This window comes from Trichoplusia ni, chromosome 7 (assembly GCF_003590095.1).
Source record: "Trichoplusia ni isolate ovarian cell line Hi5 chromosome 7, tn1, whole genome shotgun sequence".
Taxonomy (NCBI): Eukaryota; Metazoa; Arthropoda; class Insecta; order Lepidoptera; family Noctuidae; genus Trichoplusia; species Trichoplusia ni.
Window position 1 is genome coordinate 4,859,650 of NC_039484.1, and position 23,817 is coordinate 4,883,466.

At 36.3% G+C, this 23,817-nt stretch overlaps 2 protein-coding genes across 2 annotated transcripts; one reads left to right on the plus strand and one right to left on the minus strand.

Annotated features, from left to right (window-relative positions):
• Positions 1-219: 219 nt before the first annotated feature.
• Positions 220-1,749, minus strand: LOC113495705 (actin, muscle). Its single transcript, XM_026874591.1, has one exon. The coding sequence runs from the start codon at positions 1,672-1,674 to the stop codon at positions 544-546; it is 1,131 nt and encodes a 376-aa protein (XP_026730392.1). The 5' UTR covers positions 1,675-1,749; the 3' UTR covers positions 220-543.
• A 4,487-nt stretch (positions 1,750-6,236) lies between these two features.
• On the plus strand, positions 6,237-23,339 carry LOC113496142. The gene is made up of 5 exons (XM_026875267.1): positions 6,237-6,246; positions 21,298-21,409; positions 21,795-21,926; positions 22,344-22,566; positions 23,018-23,339. Exons 2-5 carry the CDS (start codon positions 21,302-21,304, stop codon positions 23,164-23,166), a joined length of 612 nt encoding a protein of 203 aa, XP_026731068.1. The 5' UTR covers positions 6,237-6,246; positions 21,298-21,301; the 3' UTR covers positions 23,167-23,339.
• Positions 23,340-23,817: the final 478 nt, after the last annotated feature.

Consider the following 23,817-nt stretch of genomic DNA (forward strand, 5'->3'; position numbering starts at 1 on the left):
TGTACTCTTGTTATTGAGCTATGCCTCGTTGTCATTCCAATGAATTTGTAAAGTTTGAAGCAGGCGGCGAGTGATCGCCGGAATGTTGGCACCGAGTGTGACCCACATATAGACAGGTGTGGTCCACTGACTCACATAGCTATGCCATGCCATGCTATGCCTGTAACACTACACCGCAGGGGGCATGCGGCTTGGGATAACCAAACAAAAACCAAAGTCAACGGTTGTATAAAAAGAAATAATGTAATTAAAATAAATAAATTAACCGTTTATTTATTAATTACATTTGGCGTGAGATCCATAACGATCCCGTGTATATAATAAAAATAAAAAAAAGAAAATTAAATTTATATAAATTTTACAATAAATTACATTACAATAGATGGCGTTATATTAGATGTTCAGTTCTGTCAGGTATCACTACGTACAACGTACAAATGCTAGTGTTCCTTGCGGAACGAGAGCACCACAATACACAGCACTAGGCTCACGCAGCAGCAGCGCACGAGGTGCCCTGCGCCTGCGCGAGGGTCAGACGCACGCTTAGAAGCACTTGCGGTGGACGATGCCGGGGCCGGACTCGTCGTACTCCTCCTTGGAGATCCACATCTGCTGGAAGGTGGACAGGGAAGCCAGGATGGATCCTCCGATCCATACGGAGTACTTCCTCTCGGGGGGAGCGATGATCTTGATCTTGATGGTGGAGGGAGCCAGGGCGGTGATCTCCTTCTGCATCCTGTCGGCGATACCGGGGTACATGGTGGTACCACCGGACATGACGGTGTTGGCGTACAGGTCCTTACGGATGTCGACGTCGCACTTCATGATGGAGTTGTACACGGTCTCGTGGATACCGCACGATTCCATACCCAGGAAGGAAGGCTGGAAGAGAGCCTCAGGGCAACGGAACCTCTCGTTTCCGATGGTGATGACCTGACCGTCGGGAAGTTCGTAGGACTTCTCGAGGGAGGTGGAGGCGGCGGCGGTGGCCATCTCCTGCTCGAAGTCGAGGGCGACATAGCACAGCTTTTCCTTGATGTCACGCACGATTTCCCTCTCAGCGGTGGTGGTGAAAGAGTAACCCCTCTCGGTGAGGATCTTCATGAGGTAGTCGGTCAAGTCGCGACCAGCCAAGTCCAGACGGAGGATGGCGTGGGGCAGAGCGTAACCTTCGTAGATGGGGACGGTGTGGGAGACACCATCACCGGAGTCCAGGACGATACCGGTGGTACGACCGGAGGCGTACAGGGAAAGCACGGCCTGGATGGCGACGTACATGGCCGGGGAGTTGAAAGTCTCAAACATGATCTGGGTCATCTTCTCCCTGTTGGCCTTGGGGTTGAGGGGAGCCTCGGTCAGCAGCACGGGGTGCTCCTCGGGGGCGACGCGCAGCTCGTTGTAGAAGGTGTGGTGCCAGATCTTCTCCATGTCATCCCAGTTGGTGATGATACCGTGCTCGATGGGGTACTTCAGGGTGAGGATACCCCTCTTGCTCTGGGCCTCATCTCCGACGTAGGAGTCCTTCTGACCCATACCGACCATCACACCCTGGTGACGGGGGCGACCAACGATGGACGGGAAGACGGCGCGGGGCGCGTCATCGCCGGCGAAACCGGCTTTGCACATGCCGGAGCCATTGTCGACTACAAGCGCAGCAACATCGTCGTCGCACATTTTGGCGTTTGTGTGTGGTTTGGGACGCGGTGGATGTTGACTCTACGGCAGCGAGACTGCGAGTGCGGCGACCAGCGGCGCCGGAATCTTTTATAGGAGCGGCGCGCAGACGGCGCGCGCCATACAAGGCGAGCGCGCCGGCCCCCGCGCTCGCGCAACCCCCGCCTTTCTTTCAATAATTCTCACTAATCTTACAACTGAAACCAAATCTACGATCCCTTAGGCACCTCTAAGGGTCAATAGAAATTGTTTTTGATGTTATTTTGTAGAAATTTACAGCGCGCCGTAAGAGGCGCGAGCGCCGACCCGCCCGCCTTGTGCCATTTCAGGCGATGGGCGGACGTAATTATTTTACTAACTAACTTTTTGTTTCTATTACAGGTTAGTTAATAACAAATAAAATTCCGGAAGTAAATATTAATTTAATAAATATTACCTGAAGAATTAGTTAGAGTTAGCGCTTGAACTTCAACAATGAAATTTAATTACTCTTCTACTAATTATTCATAATAATAGGCCCAAAAAAAAGGATACATTTCATAATATTGCTACAAGAATATGACCCTTATTACTTTCACAAAACGACGATAATAGCATACGATATTTTTACAACGAAACAGTTCGCAAATTGTTAGTTACTAGGTCAGTGGAGTTTAACATTTTTCATAAAATTATATGAGTTTACTATGTTTCAATAATCCTTAAAGAAAGACTACTGTCATCCTGAAGGACTTCTATGAAATAATTTTGATCAAAAAAATACAAATGATACATCAGAACTTGGAAATATTTTCAAGATTTTTTTCAATAAAATTCGACTGTCTGCCAGTCAGAAATCGTTTTCTATTCTTTAATCATTTTCAGTCACAAAATCTATGCTGACAAGTCATTTTCTAATTTAAAGATATTCAAACGATGTTTATTACTTTCTTCTATCGGTCGTTTCCTAAGCCGGTCTTTTGAATCTAGATTCATGACCTATTTTAAATGTCTTTAATGTTTGTAATAATCAAACCAAGATAAAAACCTCCTTTCAAATAAAAAGTATCAGTGGCCATGAGATACTCTGAACATTAAACTTAACCTTTAAACATTAGTAACTCAATAATATCTATATATTTGGGTTTCGCACTATTTTGTTAATTGAAATAAAATACCTAGATTTTTTCACTTTATGCTCATAATGCAATCAATCATCAAGAAAGCAATCGTAAAGCAAGCTGTAACACAATTATGTATATAGAATTGAACAACAATTGTTCAATTTTAACAAAACCAGTTAAATCTACATAGTTATAAAGTATATTTTATTAATACAAACCAACTACAAATACGAATTATACCACTTTAATCTCATATCAAAGATTTTCACAATTACAGAACCCGAACAATTTATCTGAATCCAATTAATTACGTTGATATAGTCGCGTAATTGGTTTACCAACTCAAGGCATGTCAGTTAATTGATTGGCTGTTTGGTGGGTGGGCGGTCTTACGATAGTACAGGTAACACATAATGGAGAATCGTAGGCTTCGGGGGCCTTTAGTTGAATTGTTGTTCCTGAAATGATTGTTTAGATGTATATGTTCAAATATTCAAAAGAGATTTTGGTTTATCTTGAATTTCATTAAGGAAAGATTGCAACCACATGAAAATAAATAAAATACAACTTAGAAAAAGCTTTTTGCTTGCTTTTTTGTTTTGTGACTCACTGACTTGAATATAAAATAAAAACGAAACAAACGAACCCAAATTGAACCTCTTATGACTACCTTACAGCGTTTTGATCCAATCATCTCTATGCAATCATATATAATTGCATTGACAAGCAATTAAGTAGCATGGCAAGCAAAACTATGCTCTATGTTGAACTTCAATAATGGTTAATATTATTAAATTACAGACACAAAGACAAGTAAAACTAAAACAGATGTAAATATTTTATAAAAAATAATTGTAAGACTTTTAAGCCAAAGAAAAACATCGTACACTCTACATCAACCTAGTCCTAGCGAAGTGCTACCTGAACTTAGGCAAATGCTACGGCGTAGGTGTACTCGTAGAGCCTTTGTAGAAGAAGGCTCTACGGTGCGTACAATGGGTGTACTTAATAGGTAACATCGTAAGCTTAGTTTCTGTTTACTTATTTTTTTTTTCTTTTTCTGATTGCTTTTTTGTTATATAGTTGTTACAGTACAAGTATGCTAGCCGTTATGAAATAGAAACTTAACTCTCCAATCTTTAATGGATGACCAAAACAGATAGTACCTAAATGTTAAGGTTTCCTATATTGTTAGAAGATATAAGTTATAATTTATACCTGCCTTCTATCTATCTATCTGCCTTCTATCTATCTTGTAGGATTCAGTCAGCGTTTGCAATGTAAGCGTAAAAAATGTGTTTTTTTACGACCTCACATTAGAAACTTAGGTTTCTAATGTGAGGTCAAATTGAAATTGTAGCCTATGTGTTATTCTGATGTATAAGCTATATTGTGGTAAAGTTTCATCCAAATCCATTCAGTAGTTTTTACGTGAAAGAGTAACAAACATCCATACATCCATACTTACAAACTGTCGCCTTTATAACAATAGTAGGATGATTGTAGAAGTCATGTAGATGTGTGTGCAAGAAGGCTTCAAATAAAACAAATGCATAAATCAAAATACTTAAAAAAGAAAATCACGAAAATTTCTTTATAAATGCAAATGGCCTCCAAACTGAATTAGATCAACAATAGTTACGAGGTATCACCGCTCTGGATACGCTCTGTGTCGCAATTCTTATATTATAACGAATGATAGCCAAACTCATTTGTTGGCCTTGTGGTCACAAGTGTGTTAATATTATGTGGCAGGTTCCATAGACTGCTACAGGATGATTTGATAGATTGAGGTAGGTGGTGTCGCCCATAAATTTTCATCATTGACATCCATCATTCAGCCTCTGCACCATTCGAACCAAGATACTTACTTTGAAAAAATAAATTGACACACTACTAGTTATATGATAAAATAGTGATAAGATACGATTAACATATTTGGTTTGGTTGGAAAAACTATTGTTTCCAAATATTCGATATACATTAACTGAATCTCTTAAAAAATGTTTAATAAGCTTTATGCCTAAGCAGCGATGGATGAAATCCAAAGTCGCCAACCCGCAGTGAGCAAGCATCGACAGTCCTTCTTAATACGGCGTTTTCTTATAAAGAAGACTTAAACTATGATCACTATCTTAATTAGCTGTACATATGAAAAAAGGTTTTGTCTAACACAATATAAAGCTGTTGTGATCCTGGTACTCCTGGTACTGCGTAAGCTGAGCCCGAATATTGAAGTTTAATGGACCGGAACGCGCAATAATCTTTACCGAGAACGAAGCAGAAACGCATGCATTTTTTGCCATATACAGTACATTTGAATTCCAATAGAATAATCTCATAAGAAGATCAACATTGCAGTAAGACATCGAATAAAACATCGATTGTCTCTGATCTAATACCGTCAACTAGTTTACTGGTCAAGTTTATTTGTACTACGACAACAAACGGTTTATATTTGGATCACGGTACCGAACTATCTGTCACTATCGCCATTCATTGATTTAACTCAATTGCATACCAATACCGCTACCAAAACATCACCAATCACTTCTAAATCAACAACTGAATCACCAACTTCAATATACATTGACGACTTTTCTCCTATTCAAGTAAGAAGAATCTATACCCACGCAGCGATGGATGTTGATATTTTGGTTGGGTGGTTTTTCATTTGTTTATTGGTATAGGGTATGATGCAAGTGCATTCGGGTGCATTGGCCGCTTCTATTTGCGGCAGCAGGTGTGAAACGTAATCACGCCGAGATGCGCAGAGTTCGAAAGCGGTTCAACTATCTTTAAGCTTTTGGAAATGGAACGAATAGTTAGATGCCTTCGCCATGTTTGGGGGTCGAAGTGAAGTAAGTTTTTAAGGGAATACAGAGGCAAGTAGCCTTATGAAGGAGAAATACAATTTTATTTAGATGACATAGTCAAGATAATACTTTGAGAAAGAATATTTTATTTTATGTTTGATTTTAAAGCTTTGCTTCTCAAAGCAGTTACGAATTTTGAAAAGTGAGATTAAAGGAAGTCAAAACTTTGTTTTTGGATAATGTAATCGCAGGGTGCTTAATAAAGAATTGCAATTAATATTTATAGCTAGCTATGTTTACGTTTACGGATTTTATCGCGGTTTTAATTTTTGATTTTAGTTCCCGACGTTTCGACACCTTTGCAGGTATCATGTAGCAGGTAAAAGTAGTTTCATTTCAATGTCTAACATTCGCGTAAACCTAAGAAACCACTAAAAAAAAGGACATAAATATCAGGGTGTTATAAACTCTTTGCTAGAATCTTCTCAGTCAAATCCATCAGCGATCAGCTGTCATTCTTTCTTTACCCAAATGTCATTTTTGATAACAATATAACCGACGTGCTGTTTATATTATTTCCTATTTACAAAAGTTTGAGTGCATTTCATTTAAGTATTAATAAACTGTAACGATGAACAAGCACACACCAAAAGGTACGTAGCAAACGTTTAATTAAAGTGGTTCGAACATTTTTCAAAGTCCACTGATCAACGATGTAAATGAACATGGTGAGGAAACCTGGATTCCAAGTTTTTGAATCTGAAATCTCCAACCAGCAGTGAGCTAGCCTAGTGATCAATTCTCACTCTTATAATATGTAGGTATAGACGTAAAAGTGAGATATAGGCTAGCAGTGGGATATTTACAGGCTGATAAAAATTCATAAAAAGGTAAATCTTCTGATTTTTTGGCGTTGTAGAGGGGTAATCTCTGGACGTACTGAATCGCTTTTGCCAAAAGAAAGCCAATGTTTCTTAAGCGGAGAGTCTCGTAGTATCTAAAGATAATAAAACGGGTCTAGCCAAGCCTTAGAGAGAGAAAAATAATTTCCTTGGTATATTTCAAATAGTTTTTTTTTTCATTGTGAAATCTACAAGTAGAATAAACATCAACACTTTTACATGTAAAGTTTTAAAGCTAGATTCTTTGAACCGTCATTTTCAACTCTCTACCATACGATATCCCCTCAAAGCAAACTCAAAGTTCATCGCCTCTTTTTAAAGTCCAGATAATTGTTAAAAGTTTAGTTTTCGTACAAAACTATGCTATAATTATTATGATCGTTTCGCAAACGCCACGGGAACTTGTCACAGTGTCGGTCTGTCTAATTATAGACACGTGCGCTAGACAATTTGCATTGCATTGGCATCGTCGCCACGTCTATTCCAGGCGTAGTTCCTCTTTTTTTGTTTTAATACACGATTTCATAACTATATTTTGTAGTTACTTACTTAATGCTCCAAAACAAATGTATCTTTTGTATCTACCACCTAAGTTCACATTGTGGAATGCAATAAACGTATTGAGTATTGAGTATTAATGTCCAGCTAAATATTTGTACCAACTCGTCCAGTGCGAGTCAATTTCGTATCTCAGGCTCCGTACAAATAAAGAACTACTTAATTTTCGGTAAAAAGTAGCCACCCATTATTCTGTTGTCTGCCTTTAGACTGTATGTTTTCTATATTTGCTATGTCACACATATTTCACGGTTCATGAGACACAGCTTGGTGACGGAAGGACAACAGGCACACGAAAGCGTTCCTTTTGTACCATTTGGTTGTGGAACCATAGAAAATGAACGGTATCGTAGTTAAAAATATTTGGGTGAATACGACAGTACATTTGAGTCAATGTTACTGATTCATTTGAAAATAAATATTGTTAAGAATTTCAATAATTTTTTTCTACTTTTTAACTTCTGAAGTGAAAATCACCTTTTTTCATGACGTTCTGTATTCATTCTGTAATAAATAAGCACTAAAAGTGATCCGTCAATCTCATTCTAGATGCTCTTTATATAACTGAATTAAATCGCTTTAAAACCTCTCACTGCAATCAGGACCGAACTAGACGAAACGCATTCAACATAACGTAAACATAGAGCAAAAAAAACTTGTTTTGAAAGTCACTTTTTTCGCCAATATGGCTGCCAAAGGATAGACGCAAAACACATTATCAACACAGTGAATCATAGACCCAACATACATCCACTTGTTGTAAAGTGTTTAGTCGCTTTTAAGGCATCTATGTGGCAAAGATGTTGGAAATAAATGCATGTTCTAAACCCCGATATGTTAAGGGCCTATTCATTTTTGACTACAATTCTACCAAAGACTTCATTCCTTACATTTATGCTGTATGAGTTGTGGAGGCACAACGCCGCAGTTCCTTAAGCGACGTATTATTTCAAGGTAGTGTAACTATTGTTGACTCCTGTGATTTCTCATCAAGTAATTTGCTATTAGGAAGATGATCTATTGTTGATCACTTGTTATTGTTGACAGTATTAGCAAGTTTAGCCGACAGATGTTTCAATCGATTTCCCAAAAAGAAGGAGGTCTGTCGATTCGGTCGTGATTTATGTTTGTTTGCATATTAGCCAGGTACTTAATGAAGTCGGTATCAAGCCTAAAAGAGACCAAATAACCAAATATTAAAGAAAAAAAGGTTTGGCAACGACTTTTAATAACTTAATTAATATGTTTTTTAAAGTGGTGTCCACTAGGAACCACTTTTGCTTACGATTATTTGGAAGCTGTGACGTTGTAATTCTAATGCGTAGCAAATAAACATCTGTGCGTTGGTCTTTCATCATATTTCGTTTACAATTACTTTAAATAATCATTACTAGAAGACAATTATGTTGTATGTATGTGTCATCATCATTCATCAGCCAAAGTGTCTAAACTCAGAATAATATTAGAAAATCAAAACCACTCTTTATTTACATAAATATAACATTGCTTATACTTTTTTAACCTCTTACTTTATTACTCTCTTACTTTAAGATAAGAATTAGGTTCAGAACTTGAAATATTCTGCTAGACCTAAGAAACCACTATATTCTGCTAGATTTCTAAAAGTATGAAACATAAAATCCCGATACACCGTATTTTTTTCTCGAAGCCAAAGACTCGGGTTTAGCAGTTCTGCTTTAGTTTTAGCTACGGCTACCGAACCAACGAAAGATTTTCACTTTAGGTAATAAGAAATACGCATCGCGTCTAAGAATTGTAACAATATCGTTCTGATCAAAATATCTCCCAAAATTTTGAGTACCCGACTAGGTCCATTTTGATCTTTAACTTGTTGACCACCTCATTAACAAAAATAGTGCAATATAAAAAATTGACCATTAAGAATCAAACCAACATTTGGGAAATGTCACTTAAAGATTCCATATTACAGCTCAATTTACCTTGTAACCATATCCATAGTTTTAAGTTCATGAATAACAATCGTTCAGCAACATTGTAACGTTCGTGTATTGATAGTTCAGGTCCAGCTATTGGTATCGATGTAATGTATTTCAGGAGAAGGGAGGGCGTATAAATAGCACAGCAAGTTCACTGCCGAGCCGTACTGTTGTGGGGCTACAGAAGGAGCGGGTTTCATTAGAGAAGTTTTATTTATTTCTATGAATCCCGCATTAAGGAATTTTCTTTGCGTCGCGTGGCATCACATGCAAAATGACACTCAGACTCAAGACAAGTATTTGTAGATCACATAAGCGCTTGTCCTACGCGAACATTGAGCTTGTGACACTTTGCGGTTTGTTTAATTTCTAATTACAATATTCCAGCTGTTTTTACTAAAATGAAGAGATAAAAATAATGTACCAACTACCAGGCTTAAATGGGATTGAGCGCTTCACATCAGCCGCATGTACACAATGAGAACCAGCAGATGATGCAATGAGTCGAACAAATACTGCGTGGGCTGGTCCCAGGTCGCGTGGGATTGATAATTGTGGGAGGATTCGGGAGAAGCTTTTACAGTGGGACGTAGTAGACTAATAAATAAAATATGCAGTTACAATTCAAATTATAATTTCAATAAAATATGAGTATTCAGGTGCCATGCAATACATATATTTCCATAACTGCTTCGTTTTCCACGATACCGTTCTAAATACTAATACTTCCAAAAACTTCTTAAAATTTCTGATACTACCTTCTGGACATATTCCTGGAGTACAACTACATAATTTTTGGTTACAACATTTACAAAATGCATTTTCTTAGTCTCTTTATCCATAAAAAGCACCACCAAAACTTGTTAGGTCGTGTTTTTCTTTATTTTAAAGTCAAATTTAGTTTATTTTAATTTCTTCAGCCACTGTCAAGTGTCTTTTACCCAACTGTGAGAAGAAAAGTAGAATATAACTTGATTTATCATTTTTTTATTCTAAGCATCCTTATCGAGATTCCGCTGTCTTCATAGCCACACACGTTCGCACGTACAAGTTTGAGCGGGCACTCGGTATGTATAGCCGAAAGCCAACGCGAAGCACATCTGTTGCTCAAGACGACACTAATGCGTTGTTCGCTGTTAAGTGTTTATTATTATGTACCTAATTATTGTGTAATATGGTCCTTTTTTTATTGTAGAGATTTTTTTTACTTAGTTGTTACTGTCCCTCACTTCGATGGTTTTTCTTTAATCTGTCTGGTCTATTGCTTCTTCTATATTCTTTTTGTGATAGCCTATTATTCTACTAGTTATATTTTAAAACCTTCCATTGAGTTTGCTGTGTTCAGATTGTCCTGAAACAATAAACTATAGTATTAATTTATTCCATCTCATAATTATTATTTGGTCTCCTTCTGTAAGAACAACTTATATTCTTAATCTTTCCGAAAAGTAAAAAAAGCAGGAAAAAAAGGAATTTAATCAGAGCTTTTTATTTAGGATAAAAACAATAGTGCAGTTACATGAAATACATAAATTTAAACTGAATAGAGGCACTTAGAGGCACAACCAACATAATTATCCACCAATCACAAGCATTATATACGTCAAAAAAACAATATCGTGTTGGCTGCACGTGTTTCTTCCATATACCCTTGTTCCAAATTATTATTAATTAAAATGTATACTGCACTTAACGTAACAGCCTAAACGACTTCAAACAACTCCGTACCTAAAGACCAAAACGAAAAAGAGGACAGCACATAGATGCTCTGATAAAATCGTAACAATTTAATACTTGCGCCACTGATCCACGTAATTGTTTAAATGAAGCGCTCGTCATCCCCCTAATTGGTGTACAAATTGATCCGCAAAAAAGTTTAATCTACGATATTTGCCGGTCGAGTGCTTTGCCACCCCACCCGGCCAACTTTATTCACTGGGAATGCAAAACACTTTCCAATAAAATACTTGTCACACAATTCCCAACCTTAACTCGACTAGATAAGTTTGATTTTGAATTGTGAAGTTTTTGTAGTTAGGTCTTCTTTGTTCAGGATGTATTTGCATGCATCCCGCCAATTCAGAGTTATTAGTTTTATGTAGTACGGTTGTTATTTGATAGTCTACGAGTGATATTGTTTGGTATCGCGGTGTAACACAATGACGTGGGACAGATCTACAGATAGGATAGGATCGGGAATTTAATTAGAAGCAGGAACCAAAGTACAAAGGACCATCTGATAAATGATAAACAGCTCTTTCGTATTTTATGAAATATGAATAATATTAGTGGTTATTTAGTAGAAGTAGTAGTAGTAGCTATTTACTACTCAGATAGTTATGTCAACTTCGAAATGAATAGATTTAAAAATGTCACTGTGCCATTAAAATTTTATCAAAATCGATCAAGCCTTTTTTATAGTTGTAAAATGCATTGTCATTGGGTTTGAAGCTTCCCTAAAATATTAAGCCTCCTAGCTTATCGGATCGCGAATCGACCTCAAAATTGCGTTGCAAAACTCAACTAGAACGACAGACAAACAAGAAAAATGATTGTAAGTATAAAAATGTCGGATAGTTAACATAACTTTGGTAGTAAGTACTACATAACCAGTACGACTTCAGAAACAACCATTTCAAACACCAACATCAGCTTCCGTCATTAATGATACATAATTCATACTCATCAAGTTTACAGGTTTACACTACATGTAATCCCAATTTAAATTCCGACAACGAAACAAATTTGCCCTTTTTACTGCATCTGAACATAATAAAACGAAGTGCCGTATCAAAATTAATAAAATCTGTAAAGAGGAGATCAAATAAGTGAGCGTATTAAATCATAAGTCGAGTCGCACGCATCGTGGACAAAGACTAACTGTAATATTAACTTTTGTAGATGCGACACATCGTACTAATATAATAAACGAGAAAGTTTGGATGCATGATGTTTGTTCCCCTACCGCAAAAAACACTGAACGGATTTAGACGAAACGTAGTATACAGGTAGTTTATAACCAGGATTAACACATGTAATTCAATCCAATAAGGTTTTCTTATGTTTTTTTCTGTTATCTATTTGCAGCAGTGTCTTAGAATAAAAAAAAGAGTACGAATACCGAGTACTTCGGTTTAGACTCAACTCGAGAGAAAACCCTGGTTTAATCTTATCCAATCCTACTACTATTATAAAGGCGAAAGTTTGTAAATATGGATGTATGGATGTTTGTTACTCTTTCACGTAAAAACTACTGAATGGATTTGAATGAAACTTTACCACAATATAGCTTATACATCAGAATAACACATAGGCTACAATTTTTGAGATTTCTAATGTGAGGTCGTAAAAAAATCACATTTTTTGCGCTTACATTGCAAACGCTGACTGAATCCTAGACGGGACGAACCTGAAGTCCACGCGAACGAAGTCGCGGGCAAAAGCTAGTATCTAAATAAAAAGTAATGTCTCTTATCCCTTTTGGCTGAATATAGTAATTTAAATGGAAGCTGAACTCAGAACTTCAATTTATTGGTTACTAGAAAATCTATAAGTAAAACTGACTTCATATGAAATGAATTTGCAATTGGTTTTAATGTGAGAGTTTGATAAAGTGAAAGCATTAATAAAGTATGAAGCAAGTCGTGCCAATTAGAAGCGTTGTTGTATGAAAGCAGTTCATAGATGATTTAGTATTATTTACGCTGGCTCTAGAGTCAGTCGTTAATTTATTTGGTCCTTTTGTATCGTTGGTTAAAAGATATAGTAATAGTTTTTAACAATGGATGGGAATTCTTTTCGGGTAGATGAAGTTAAAAAAAATACATTTTTTTTTAATTTTTGGTAAAAACGGAACCCTATTACTTAGACTCTGCTGTCTGTATATCTGTGACCTATGACCATCACGTCTGTGACCAAGCTTTATCTCAGGAACCATGCCAAACATGTCAGTTGAAATTTATATAGATAATGTATTTCTGTTTCCCACTTAAAGACATTTTGATCAACTATGAAATTTCAGTAAATTTTTAGGTATAAAAATAAATCCGCATTTCGTTGAAACGATTTCGATTGAAAATATTATGGTCTTCATTTTATGTATAGCTATATTCTAATCAGCTTTTTGTCGCTTCTGCGTATATTAGCCTAGTCTCTATGATCGAATGTATCCCGCAAGGGGGCGTTACAAAGTGCACATCGCAGGTCGCGTGCCGCGCTGCAATCATAGCACTAATTGACGATTTGCTGCCCAGTACACCGCAGGACACGAAAACTGCTACAGCGGGATTTATTACGTATTTTATTTGCTGTGATTTTGGATAGTATAATGTAGTTTTTTTTTTAATAATTAGTAAAACTTGCAAACATTATTATATATTATCGTTTGATTTAAGTCTATATTTGAGCAGATACCAATGACTAGAGATATAACGGGCTTTAGCACTTACACTTACTGATTAGCACTTTTGAAGCTTGCGTTCAAACTAGCTTCAGAATATGTTCGAAAACTCTCCGAATACCATTCTGAATACAATTTAAATTCTACTAACAGTTTCTTTTTAAATACTTTGGCACGTCCAAACAGCAATCCACAATTTGATCCTCAACAGAACTCTTGACAGTAAAATAAGTCTCGAAATATTTATCCCACTAAACACACCTCCCCCCTGATCGTGTCTCGACGTGTAATCATGCCACACGTCATTAATCCCCGTACGATGATCGGACGGGGGCCGTGTACTTAATTTGTCCTTTATTATGTTGATTCTACCATTCCTACCATCCCTAGATAATAAGCGGTCGTTCGCGCCTCGTTTGCTCAATTAATTGGCAATATTTCCTTAGGGATCAAACTAATGGAGATTTACATGTGACAGATTTATTTTTACATGCTTATTGAACTTATTGAGTATGTTGGATTTATTGGGTTTATTGAATTTATTTGAGGTGTTGAGGTGGATTGTTTTTTTTTTTTGGATTTGTTAGTAAATGGGTGGGAATGTTATTGTTCGTGATTGATATTTTTAGAGTGAAGTGTGACAGTTATTGTTTTAAATAGTAGATCTTAGTAAATGTACGAGTAGGTGTTCACCTCGTACCACGTACATTTATAATTTATTTAAAATCGACTAATAGACTATGATGCATCGCTAATGTAAAATAAGGTTTTTATCGAAGATATTATAACTATGAAAAGTGATCGCTTCATTTAAGGATCTCTTAAAAAGTAAAGCGAGTCATTCACGTCAAATAATTAAATCCATAACAAATTTTAATATTTTCACTAATATTATAATAACTTAATTATATTGGCGTCTTAATAAAAACTAAGAGGAATAAAATACCGAGTCTATAAGCAATAAATCCAACCATCAAATTATTGACCAAATAAAAGTATTCACACTTTTATTGCCAATTATTTGTATGTTGACAAATAACAAAAGTACAATGGAGTGAGGAGGAGCGTCACATAATTTGGCAAGCAGTGTACGTTCCCACAGTCCCGTACAAATAGTTCAAATAAATGGGTCACCTAACAAATTTGTCGTTTAGTAGGGAGCTGTGTAAAACTTTTATATAATTGAAACATGTTCTTTTGTTCTGAGTAACTATGTTATATTTATGGAGAATGATTCGTAATAAAAATATGCAACGGTTTTCTGCGAGCATCCGAAGACAGATCTCGATTGCGTGCAATTGGGGAGGCTTATGTCCAACTGTGGACGTATATGGGCTGATGATGATGGCGTGGATGATGACTGCACTTCAGTTCATTGTTAAGTCCCTGGTTTGGTCTGGTTAGGTGGTCAAATATGATTGAGTAAAACGCTGTATCTTTTAAGTATATATTTTACTTCAATACTCTACAGGAGAAACGCCATAGATTATGTTTCATGTTCTTAGCCTATCAAAAATTATCGTTTTTTTGTGTCATGAATACTACTAAATTGTTTAAATTATGTGACTTAGACCTTATGTATAACTTACTCCGTACTAAATTCTAACAAATACAGTTATTTTTATTTTTACCTCTAAAAATATAATCAAATCTCATTACTTTGTCAGGTATACTGGACCACTCTTAACTACTGTCCTATCATAAGCTATTGGTTCATTTGGTTTAGCAACATCATCACCCTGACTCGTTTTGCCTTATAATCTTCATAATTCAGTTGATCAGCCCACGTGTTTAGTATTAAATATCATTCATAAAATTGGCACGTTGCTATATATAAAATTGTACGTTTAACACTTTCCCACGCCACAGTGTGGGCGCTGCCTCACTGACACACTGAGCTCAAAATGTTTTAAAGTTCAAAACTAATATTATGAGCTCTCCAGTCCCCGAGACAAGTTAAGTTGCGTTGGCAATAGCGCTGATTGGGTACGAGCAATTCTGCTAGCCATAGTGGTGATCAGTGCTCAAAACCTGCCCTATATGAGAAGAGGCCTGTGCCTAATATTCAGATGTATATAAGCTGGATAGCCGATTGGTTACACCAAACCTACTGTGCGCGACGTGTCGCAGGTTCGATCCCCGCGTTGGACAAGCAATTGTGTGATCCACGAATTTTGTTCTGAGTCTGGGTGTCTTGTGCATGTGACTTGAATGGTTTGGCAAAATTCCTTAGAGCAGGAGTCGTTAAAACAACGATTAATCCTACATCGAACTGCAATTGTACCATCCACTTATATTTCCTCGCCCAATGACGTATTTTTACTCTTACAAGAATGACAACAGTAAATACCTATATTTATAGATTAAGAAACCACTGACACTATATGCTAAAACAGTTATTCATGAAATTGGATTTCCAGGAAAAAGCAATTAGCACCAGGTGAAAAATATTTTCTCATGAACAGTAGGGCACTTGACGAATTTATTTTTATACGAGTACATACACTCAAGATTTTCTAGTCACCGTGTCCCATTTACATGGTATGATATATTAATCAATTTGTTATCAGTCCTTAGAGTCAGCTTTAAATATCAAAAGGCCAAGTGCTTCGAAACTTTACACTGTATCATCATCAGCCTAGTCTTCTCCCAATTATGTTGGGGTCGGCTTCTAGTCTAACTGGATGCAGCTAAGTACCAGTGTTTTACAAGGAGCAACGGTATGTTTGACTTCTCAACCCAGCAACCTGGGTTACATGATACCCCTTAGTTAAACTGCTTATCAGACTTCCAGCTTCTGCCTACGCATAACTATTATACTGTCATAGGTGTATGACTAACAGTCAAGACCCGTTATTTTACGTGTCTTCCGAATCACTGAGGCAGTCGTTATGACATAGATAACCCATCCACGAGCCGAACGTATCAAGTGTTGCTTGTGCAATTGCAAACAACTTGTGCATTTGTAGTTCAACTACGCGATTCTCCGTAAAGGGATATTAAAGTACATAACATTTATATCAAAAATACATTTTTTTTACAGTTTATTATTCTCGTAACCATATTCGGGAAACTCTTTGTCAATTTCCTATAAATAAAAACACCAAACATTTCCTCTTGACTGCATTAGCAGACCGACAAAATATGAATCAGACCACGTTATCAAGACATAAATAGCGAAGAATATATTTCACATGTGGGTGTGTTCGGAGCTATAAAACACGTCGCCGGCCAAATGTTTCGCGAAACAGAAACGTTATTAAATCGTTGCATACTGTGACGAATATCTGAAGTATATAATGTATATTATATTATGTAGACGTCTTATCAACTGTGTAACACCTGATTCAAAAGATGAAAAGGGATAATGAATCAGAGTTGCGTATCGAAGGACCGGAACTTACTAACTCATTCGTTACATAAGACGAGTTTTTCAGGTCCTTTGGGCCACCATGTCCTAATCTCATGATAGCAGTACAAATGCTATCGAAATAGCGTCATTATATGTTATAGAGAACAGAATAGTAGATACAAAAAAATCTATAAACTATTTCTTACGTTAACTTTATGAAACTTGTGACGTCGTATTTTTATGATATTATTGAAGTTGATATTTTGACTTCAACACGTTGTGTGTAATGAAGTTTGTCTACATCTGAGAAATCATTTCTATAGATTCTTTGTTTGTTGGAGTTGATGGTAAATATGTTTTTTTTGTGGTTTCTCCCAATGTAACGGGGTGATTTGCGATCGGGAAATCAAGGCTCTTAAGCAAATTGGCCTGAGTGTTATTAAAAGACCAGATTCAAAATGGGTATCAGTAGAGTTTCAATATTCCCCATGCGACGAAGTTACCATGTAGTGGCGACTTTTCTCACCTCTCTTGTAAATGAACAGGCAGTGTCCAATCTAGATTTCAGGATAAAATGTATAAAACTTGAACCAGAAAAACAGACATCTATTGACATCAACATAATCATAAAACCTGTAATCCTCTTCAGTAGTTAAACTAATTAATAGTTTATTAATGTTTATTAAAAGTTAAATGATGCAACAAAGTTTGGCGACTAATCGCAAAATGGCTGCCAAAGTCGCAACAGCTGTTTGTTGTTTATCGTTTGTAAGTGATCTTTACGAAATGACAGTTACAGTAGTAATATATGTCAGTCACTAATTGTATGGACCGATGATAGGTTTACTGTAGGATTAAATGTTTAGTTGTAAATAGGAGAGGAGACAGGATTTGTATCGTATCTTCTCTATAAATACTCAATACTCAATACATTTATTGCATTCCACAATGTGAACTTAGGTGGTAGGTACACAAGATACATTAGTTTGGGAGCATTGTGGGCCCTGTCGGGCATAACAAAAATAAGAATTTGGAGGAGGGCTATTAATAACATTTTCAGTTTTACAAATTAATAATAATGTAGGTAAATAAATGCGGACAACATCACATACATTGTTCTGAACCCAAAGTTAGTTGCTAAAGCACTTTTGCTACGGAATTCAGATACAATGAAGGTATCACAAACACCCAGACCCGACACAATGTAGAAATATGAATTTTTCATTGATTCGACCGGGGATCGACCCGGGACCTCAGAGCTAGCGACACCTTGAAACCGGTGCGTACGCCACTCGACCACAGAGGTCGTCTATGCAATCAGTATTATGTGATTTGAAGTTTTCTTATCGTAACTGTATAGTTTGAATGTTTATGAAATGTATAGTACTACAGTACTGATGTTCATTTCTTAGTTTTGTAAAGGATCGTAGTGAAGAAGTGACAAAGGACCAAGTATAACTTGGTCCTTTCCTTCAAAATATTATAATTTTATGGACAATTTATTCAGAATCATTAGTAACCTTCTACTACTGATTTTTGTATTGTTCTCGTACTTTGGGTAGATAAGAAAAGATCAAAATATAATAATTATTGTTAGTTAGTTCTATCAAAAGCGCTATCTTAGCCAAATTGACTTTCGCCTTATGGACGATGATGGATAATGAGGATAAGTTTTTACCCCTCAGAAAAAGCTCGATCTACAAAATTTTCCTCTTTACTGGAAAATGTATAACAATACACCTGTGTACTATATTTCAAGCTACAAAAAAAAAACGTAAAGAATGTGAAAATTCTCCGAAAAAAATTAGCAGCAGAAAATTATTTTTCTTTCCCCGTGGAATGTCTTCCACTTTCCCTAATTCTTAGAAGTAATTTCTATAACAATATAACAACATATTCGAATCCAAAGGTAACACGATCCAAATTGAAAGCTTCCTATACACGTGTATATTATTAGTGCCCGTTTAATGAACATCTTTGGAAACGTAAACACTAACTTATACCGCTGTACGCACTCTCAAAATATTCTATTGACTAAATAGAACACGTGCCTACCACGAATTTAGCCAGACAAGGACAACACACACCCTTATGTAATCCCCAACAACTCAGACAGAGATAGAAATACTGCATCGCGACACCATTTCAGGCGAAACCCGCTCCCCGTTGGTTCTAAATATGGCCTACGTTCGACAAAATCACGTAACGAATTTTAAACAATATTGTAATGTGATAAGGTCGGAATTTGTGAACGCAGTTTCAGTCGAGTTATTTCTGGATTTACACAGCACCGTTGAACAAATTTCATTTCAACCGCCGAAAGTTTAAAGTGCAATATAAATATTGCAGCGGTGGAAGCGGGGGCCTGTATTCACAATTTAAGGCCGTTTCCGTGGGCGACACACAATAGGATTCAGCGACACAGTGTGCGTCATAACCTAGGAAAATATGACACAGAAATAGTTGTTGGAAAACGCACTTATGCCCATGAGATACAATTTATAATAACACGGCAGGTAAAAAGAAGATTCCGTGTTGCTGTGCAAGGGAAAGTAGATTCTATATCGTTGTAATAAGATTGTTTTTTGAGTTTAGGTGTAGGTAGAGGAAGATATTAATAGAATGTTGCAGAATGCGCGTGTGGACCGTCTTATTTGGTGAGAGAGTCTAAGCGGGCTCGCGGTGTAGTTCAGGAGCAAAACAAATTAACTTTGAAGAAAATAAACAGTTTTTAATTTACTCATAATGTTTACAAGACTCCGTTCCATTAGCCTCTGCCGAACCTCGTACACGGACGTCTGCTAACAACAAGAAAAAATAATTTATAAATATATGACACTAATTGACCCGTGTCCTATTTTTTCAGCTGTATTTTTCGGATGACTGACACAAATCAGTTTATTTACTCTTGAGATTGCTTTCAAACAATCTCATAAATAAATAAATCTTGTCCGGCCTACAACTATATTATATGCTCAATATTTCATCATCACAAGATCATCAGCTATGTAAAGCCCACTGCTGAGCTTCTTCTTCTTCTCTTCTCTTTTTCTCTCTTTGTTTTTGCCATTCTCACCTGTCTCTTACCCTTTGCATCCATCCTAATCCTGCTAGTTTTATAATATTAGTATAAAAATAAAATTAATAAATAAGTTATAACAAGTGTCAAAAGGTTGTCCCGCAATTGTTTTAGATTTTAATGTGGATAGCAATGATCAGAATCCTTTATTCCCGTATACCAGAAAAGAAAGAAAGTTGATACTCAAAGAATTGAATTTGGAAGAGAAAGTTTTAAAGCAAGGAGTTCAATTTATCACTGAATGGTTCGAAAAACAACCTCATTTGGTTGATGCTGGTTTTGGTAAGGCAACATTATTTTGTGATTGTATGATAAAGTTATAAAGTCGAGTTTGTTTTTGGGTTCCTTTTAAGCTCGCTTAGTCTGCACGGGCTTCTTATTGCCGTCTTGAAGTATACGCTGTAGAAGTATGCGCTGATGATGATGCGAGAAAGTTGTTCGACTTTATTTCCTGGTCCAATTGGCTCGGTTACAATTTATCTTGGAGTACGATGAGACTGACATACGCCACAGTCCTTAAAAACTAAACACAAGAAATAAATACGGAATATTCAAATATATTCATATTCCTTTTCGACAAGTTACATGACTTTGCTTGTCATTTTAATACATTTCTGCAAGTCTGTCTATAAATTGCACTATGTAGACGTTTATCTGTCCACTAACTTATAAATTTCCTATAAAATATATTTCAGATCCACATTTCATTGAGAAACTGATTATCATGTCAAAAGGTTCTATAGAGAAGGCTAAACAGAGATTAGACAATTTCTACAAGTACAGATCTTTAGCGCCAGAGTTCATACAAGAGAGAAATGTACTGCGAGATCCTGAGAAGAAACTGTGGGACGTTTTGTACGTAAATTGTGAGATTATAGTATTTCTTTAATATCGGTTTACTCGCTGAACCAAACTGGAGTCCTTAATCATGAGCCGCCGCGTCAGCTTATGACTAAGGATTCTGGTAGAGCAGAAATTAGTCGGGCGATCCCGATAAATACGGACGAATAAACCACTATTAAATTAATAATTATGAAACCGCCTTACAAAAGTTATTATATGATCTGAGTGTTATCCATATCGTCAGCATAGGCTACTAAGTAGCACTTTTAGAACTTTAAAAAAATCTGCCGGCAGGACCCCGTGTCACCACTACTTCCTATAAGTTCTGGCTGTGGAGAAAAAATACAATTCATTTTTATTTGATCATTATCATCATCTTCAGCCCATATTTCGTCCACTGCTGGATATAGGCCTCCCCAATTGCAGGCCATCGAGATTGATCTTCGGCTGCTCGCATGTAGCTCCAGAGTTTGATCATATAAATAACTTATTATAATGTTACAATTAACAATTCGTTGGAACATTCCCAATAAAAGGACTTTTACATTTCTGTCATGATCAGAAACTATTTTTTTTAACTTTTCTCTTCTCATATCAGGGAATTATGTTTCAGTTCTATGTTTCCTATAGCAAAACTAAAAGATGGCTTGAGAGTCCATTTCATGAAGTTCGCTGGAGATTTGGGCATGTTTGACATAACGTATCTCTTTAGAATGGGGTTCATGGTGAGTATGCTTGATGATTCCTAAACGGGCACTCAATGTAGCTGTTGCTTCAAAAAAAACTTCAAATAAACATTTTAATACATATATGAACTACCTACAAGAGTGGTAAAATTATAAATTGCATGAAAGACCAACGTTTTAATCAAGTTTTGAAAAAAAAACTATTGACTATTTGAACTGAACGATCAAAAAAAGGGGAAGGTTTTCAATTGATTTGTTTTTAGTTTACTACCTCAGAACTTCAGACTGGATAATGCGATTTTGTTGATTAATTTAACGTGAAGTAGCTGTCAATATACTCACTAAAATTTTCTCTGTAGTTTTTATTTGAAGTCGGTTGTATGTTTCTGTAGTTAAAAAATAATTATCTGGTCTCTCTTTGCAGTACGCGGACATTCGTATGAGGTACGACTACTGGTTGGGCGACATCTGGGTGCTAGATTTCAAACACGTCGCTCTCTCACACATCTTCAGTTTAAAACCAGTGATCTTAAAGAAGGCAGCCTTACTGTTTCAGGTAAACACGCAGCAAGGTGGTTTATTATTGGTGAAATTTATTTTTGATAACATTTGCTAATAGCTTAATACATTTTAAGCAATAGGAGTTTGTGTTGCTTCTTCTCCATAGGTGTTTGATCATGTGGATTTTTGCCAAAAAATCTGAGAACTTCTTAAAACCATTCAATACATACTTCTATTATAAACCTATATTAATATACGTTATAAACTATCTGTATACCAAATTTCGTCCAAATCCGGTAAAGTGGTTTTTGTGTAAAAGAGTAACAAATATCCATCAATACTTACATCTTAAGATGAATATGTTTATCATATAACCCATGTAGACTCATTGACCTTTTATATTGCTAAGGTAACATCACTTTTACATCTAAAATCAAACAAAATATTTTTTAAGCCAAATCTTCTCCTTCAGAATGGCCTTAACTGGAGGATACAATCGATCCACGTCATCAATGTAAAGGGATCAGCATCTTTAGCGCAGCGGGTGATGGATTTCTTGAACAAATTCTTCAGTGCTGTGCTAATATCGAGAGTGATCATCTATGAGAATCCAGAGGACTTGTTAAAGCACATACCGACGGAATTCCTGCCTGAGGACTATGGGGGGTGTGCGCCAAGCTCCTCGGTACTCATAGGTATGTTGGTCCTTTTTCAACTTTCTTGAAAAAGGAGGATAATCTCATTTCGTCTGTATTTTTTTATGTGTGTTACGTTAAAACTCCGGACTGGATTAAGAGGTTTTGTTGGTTCCATTAATTTAATGTGATATAGCTGTTATTTGGTCCCATAATAGCTCGTAACAGTAAATGCGTTTTTTTTTTGAGGTGGAGTTATTTATTGATAAAAAACCTTAAGATTTTAAGTTACGCAAAAAGGTGTCCAACTTGATATTGTTGATTTAATTAGTAACGTTGGCCTTCTTACGCAACAGAAAATTTTAATTTGCCCTTGTTTGAATGAACATTTTCAATACAGTTTTGAGTCCACGACAAATAAAATTTATTTGTTTTTTAGAATTAATGCTCTTTGAACGCATTATACCGATGAACTAAAATATCCAAACGATTGATCTATTTAACATTCCAGACAATGTGGAAACCGAATTCAAGAGGCAAGAAACCATAGCCTTCCTTATGAACTGCCGTAAATTCGTATCAGATGAACGCAAAAGACCAAAAGACGAATATTGTGAAGACAATTTAGCTGGGACCTTTAGGAAATTAGAATTAGATTGAAAGTTCATAGTCTGGTGAAGCAATCAGACCAGTTGCTGAGAGATCATGGAATATTGGTGTAAATTTATATTTTGGACAAGGAATATTGGTGCTACGTGATTTTTTAGTTCCTGAATCTCTTGAATATTCTTATTTGTGATTATGACGTCTTTAGATTGCCAAATGTCGATAAGTGTCCGAAGTAAGAATATATAAATAAAACGACTGAGATTATTGTTTTTTTTTTTTTCATTTAAACGTGTAATTGTTAAAACTAATAATAAAAATTGGTAAAACTAATGACGATTCTAAAAAATAATTTAAAAACGGTAGAAAAATTTCAAAAGAAAGTGGCAATGAAATACTTTACAAAAAGTTTTAAATATATTTACATAACGAAAAGGCTCCTGAACTACACCGCGAGCCACTGAAAGTTCACTCAAGACCACTAAATAAGGTGCGTACGTCGTTACTACAAGCCAGCACAACAACCAGTATACGAAGACCTCTGGCTCACTTCCCACACGAGATAGTGGCGGATCTAGGTTAAATGGTGCTTCAAACTGTTTGGTAACATGCGCGTGGGCATCCCCCACATGTGTTGCGTGTGAATGTGTGTGGGTTCGTTTAGCTCATGTGTGCGTGGTTGGATTGAACTGTTTAAGTTTAGTG

Bases quoted from the DNA above. Each gene is read 5' to 3' on its own strand.
- LOC113495705 (XM_026874591.1), bottom strand. From the start codon at position 1,674: ATGTGCGACGACGATGTTGCTGCGCTTGTAGTCGACAATGGCTCCGGC.
- LOC113496142 (XM_026875267.1), top strand. From the start codon at position 21,302: ATGTTTCCTATAGCAAAACTAAAAGATGGCTTGAGAGTCCATTTCATG. The intron at 21,410-21,794 runs GTGAGTATGCTT...CTCTCTTTGCAG, and splicing joins TCTTTAGAATGGGGTTCATG to TACGCGGACATTCGTATGAG. The intron at 22,567-23,017 runs GTATGTTGGTCC...TTAACATTCCAG, and splicing joins AAGCTCCTCGGTACTCATAG to ACAATGTGGAAACCGAATTC.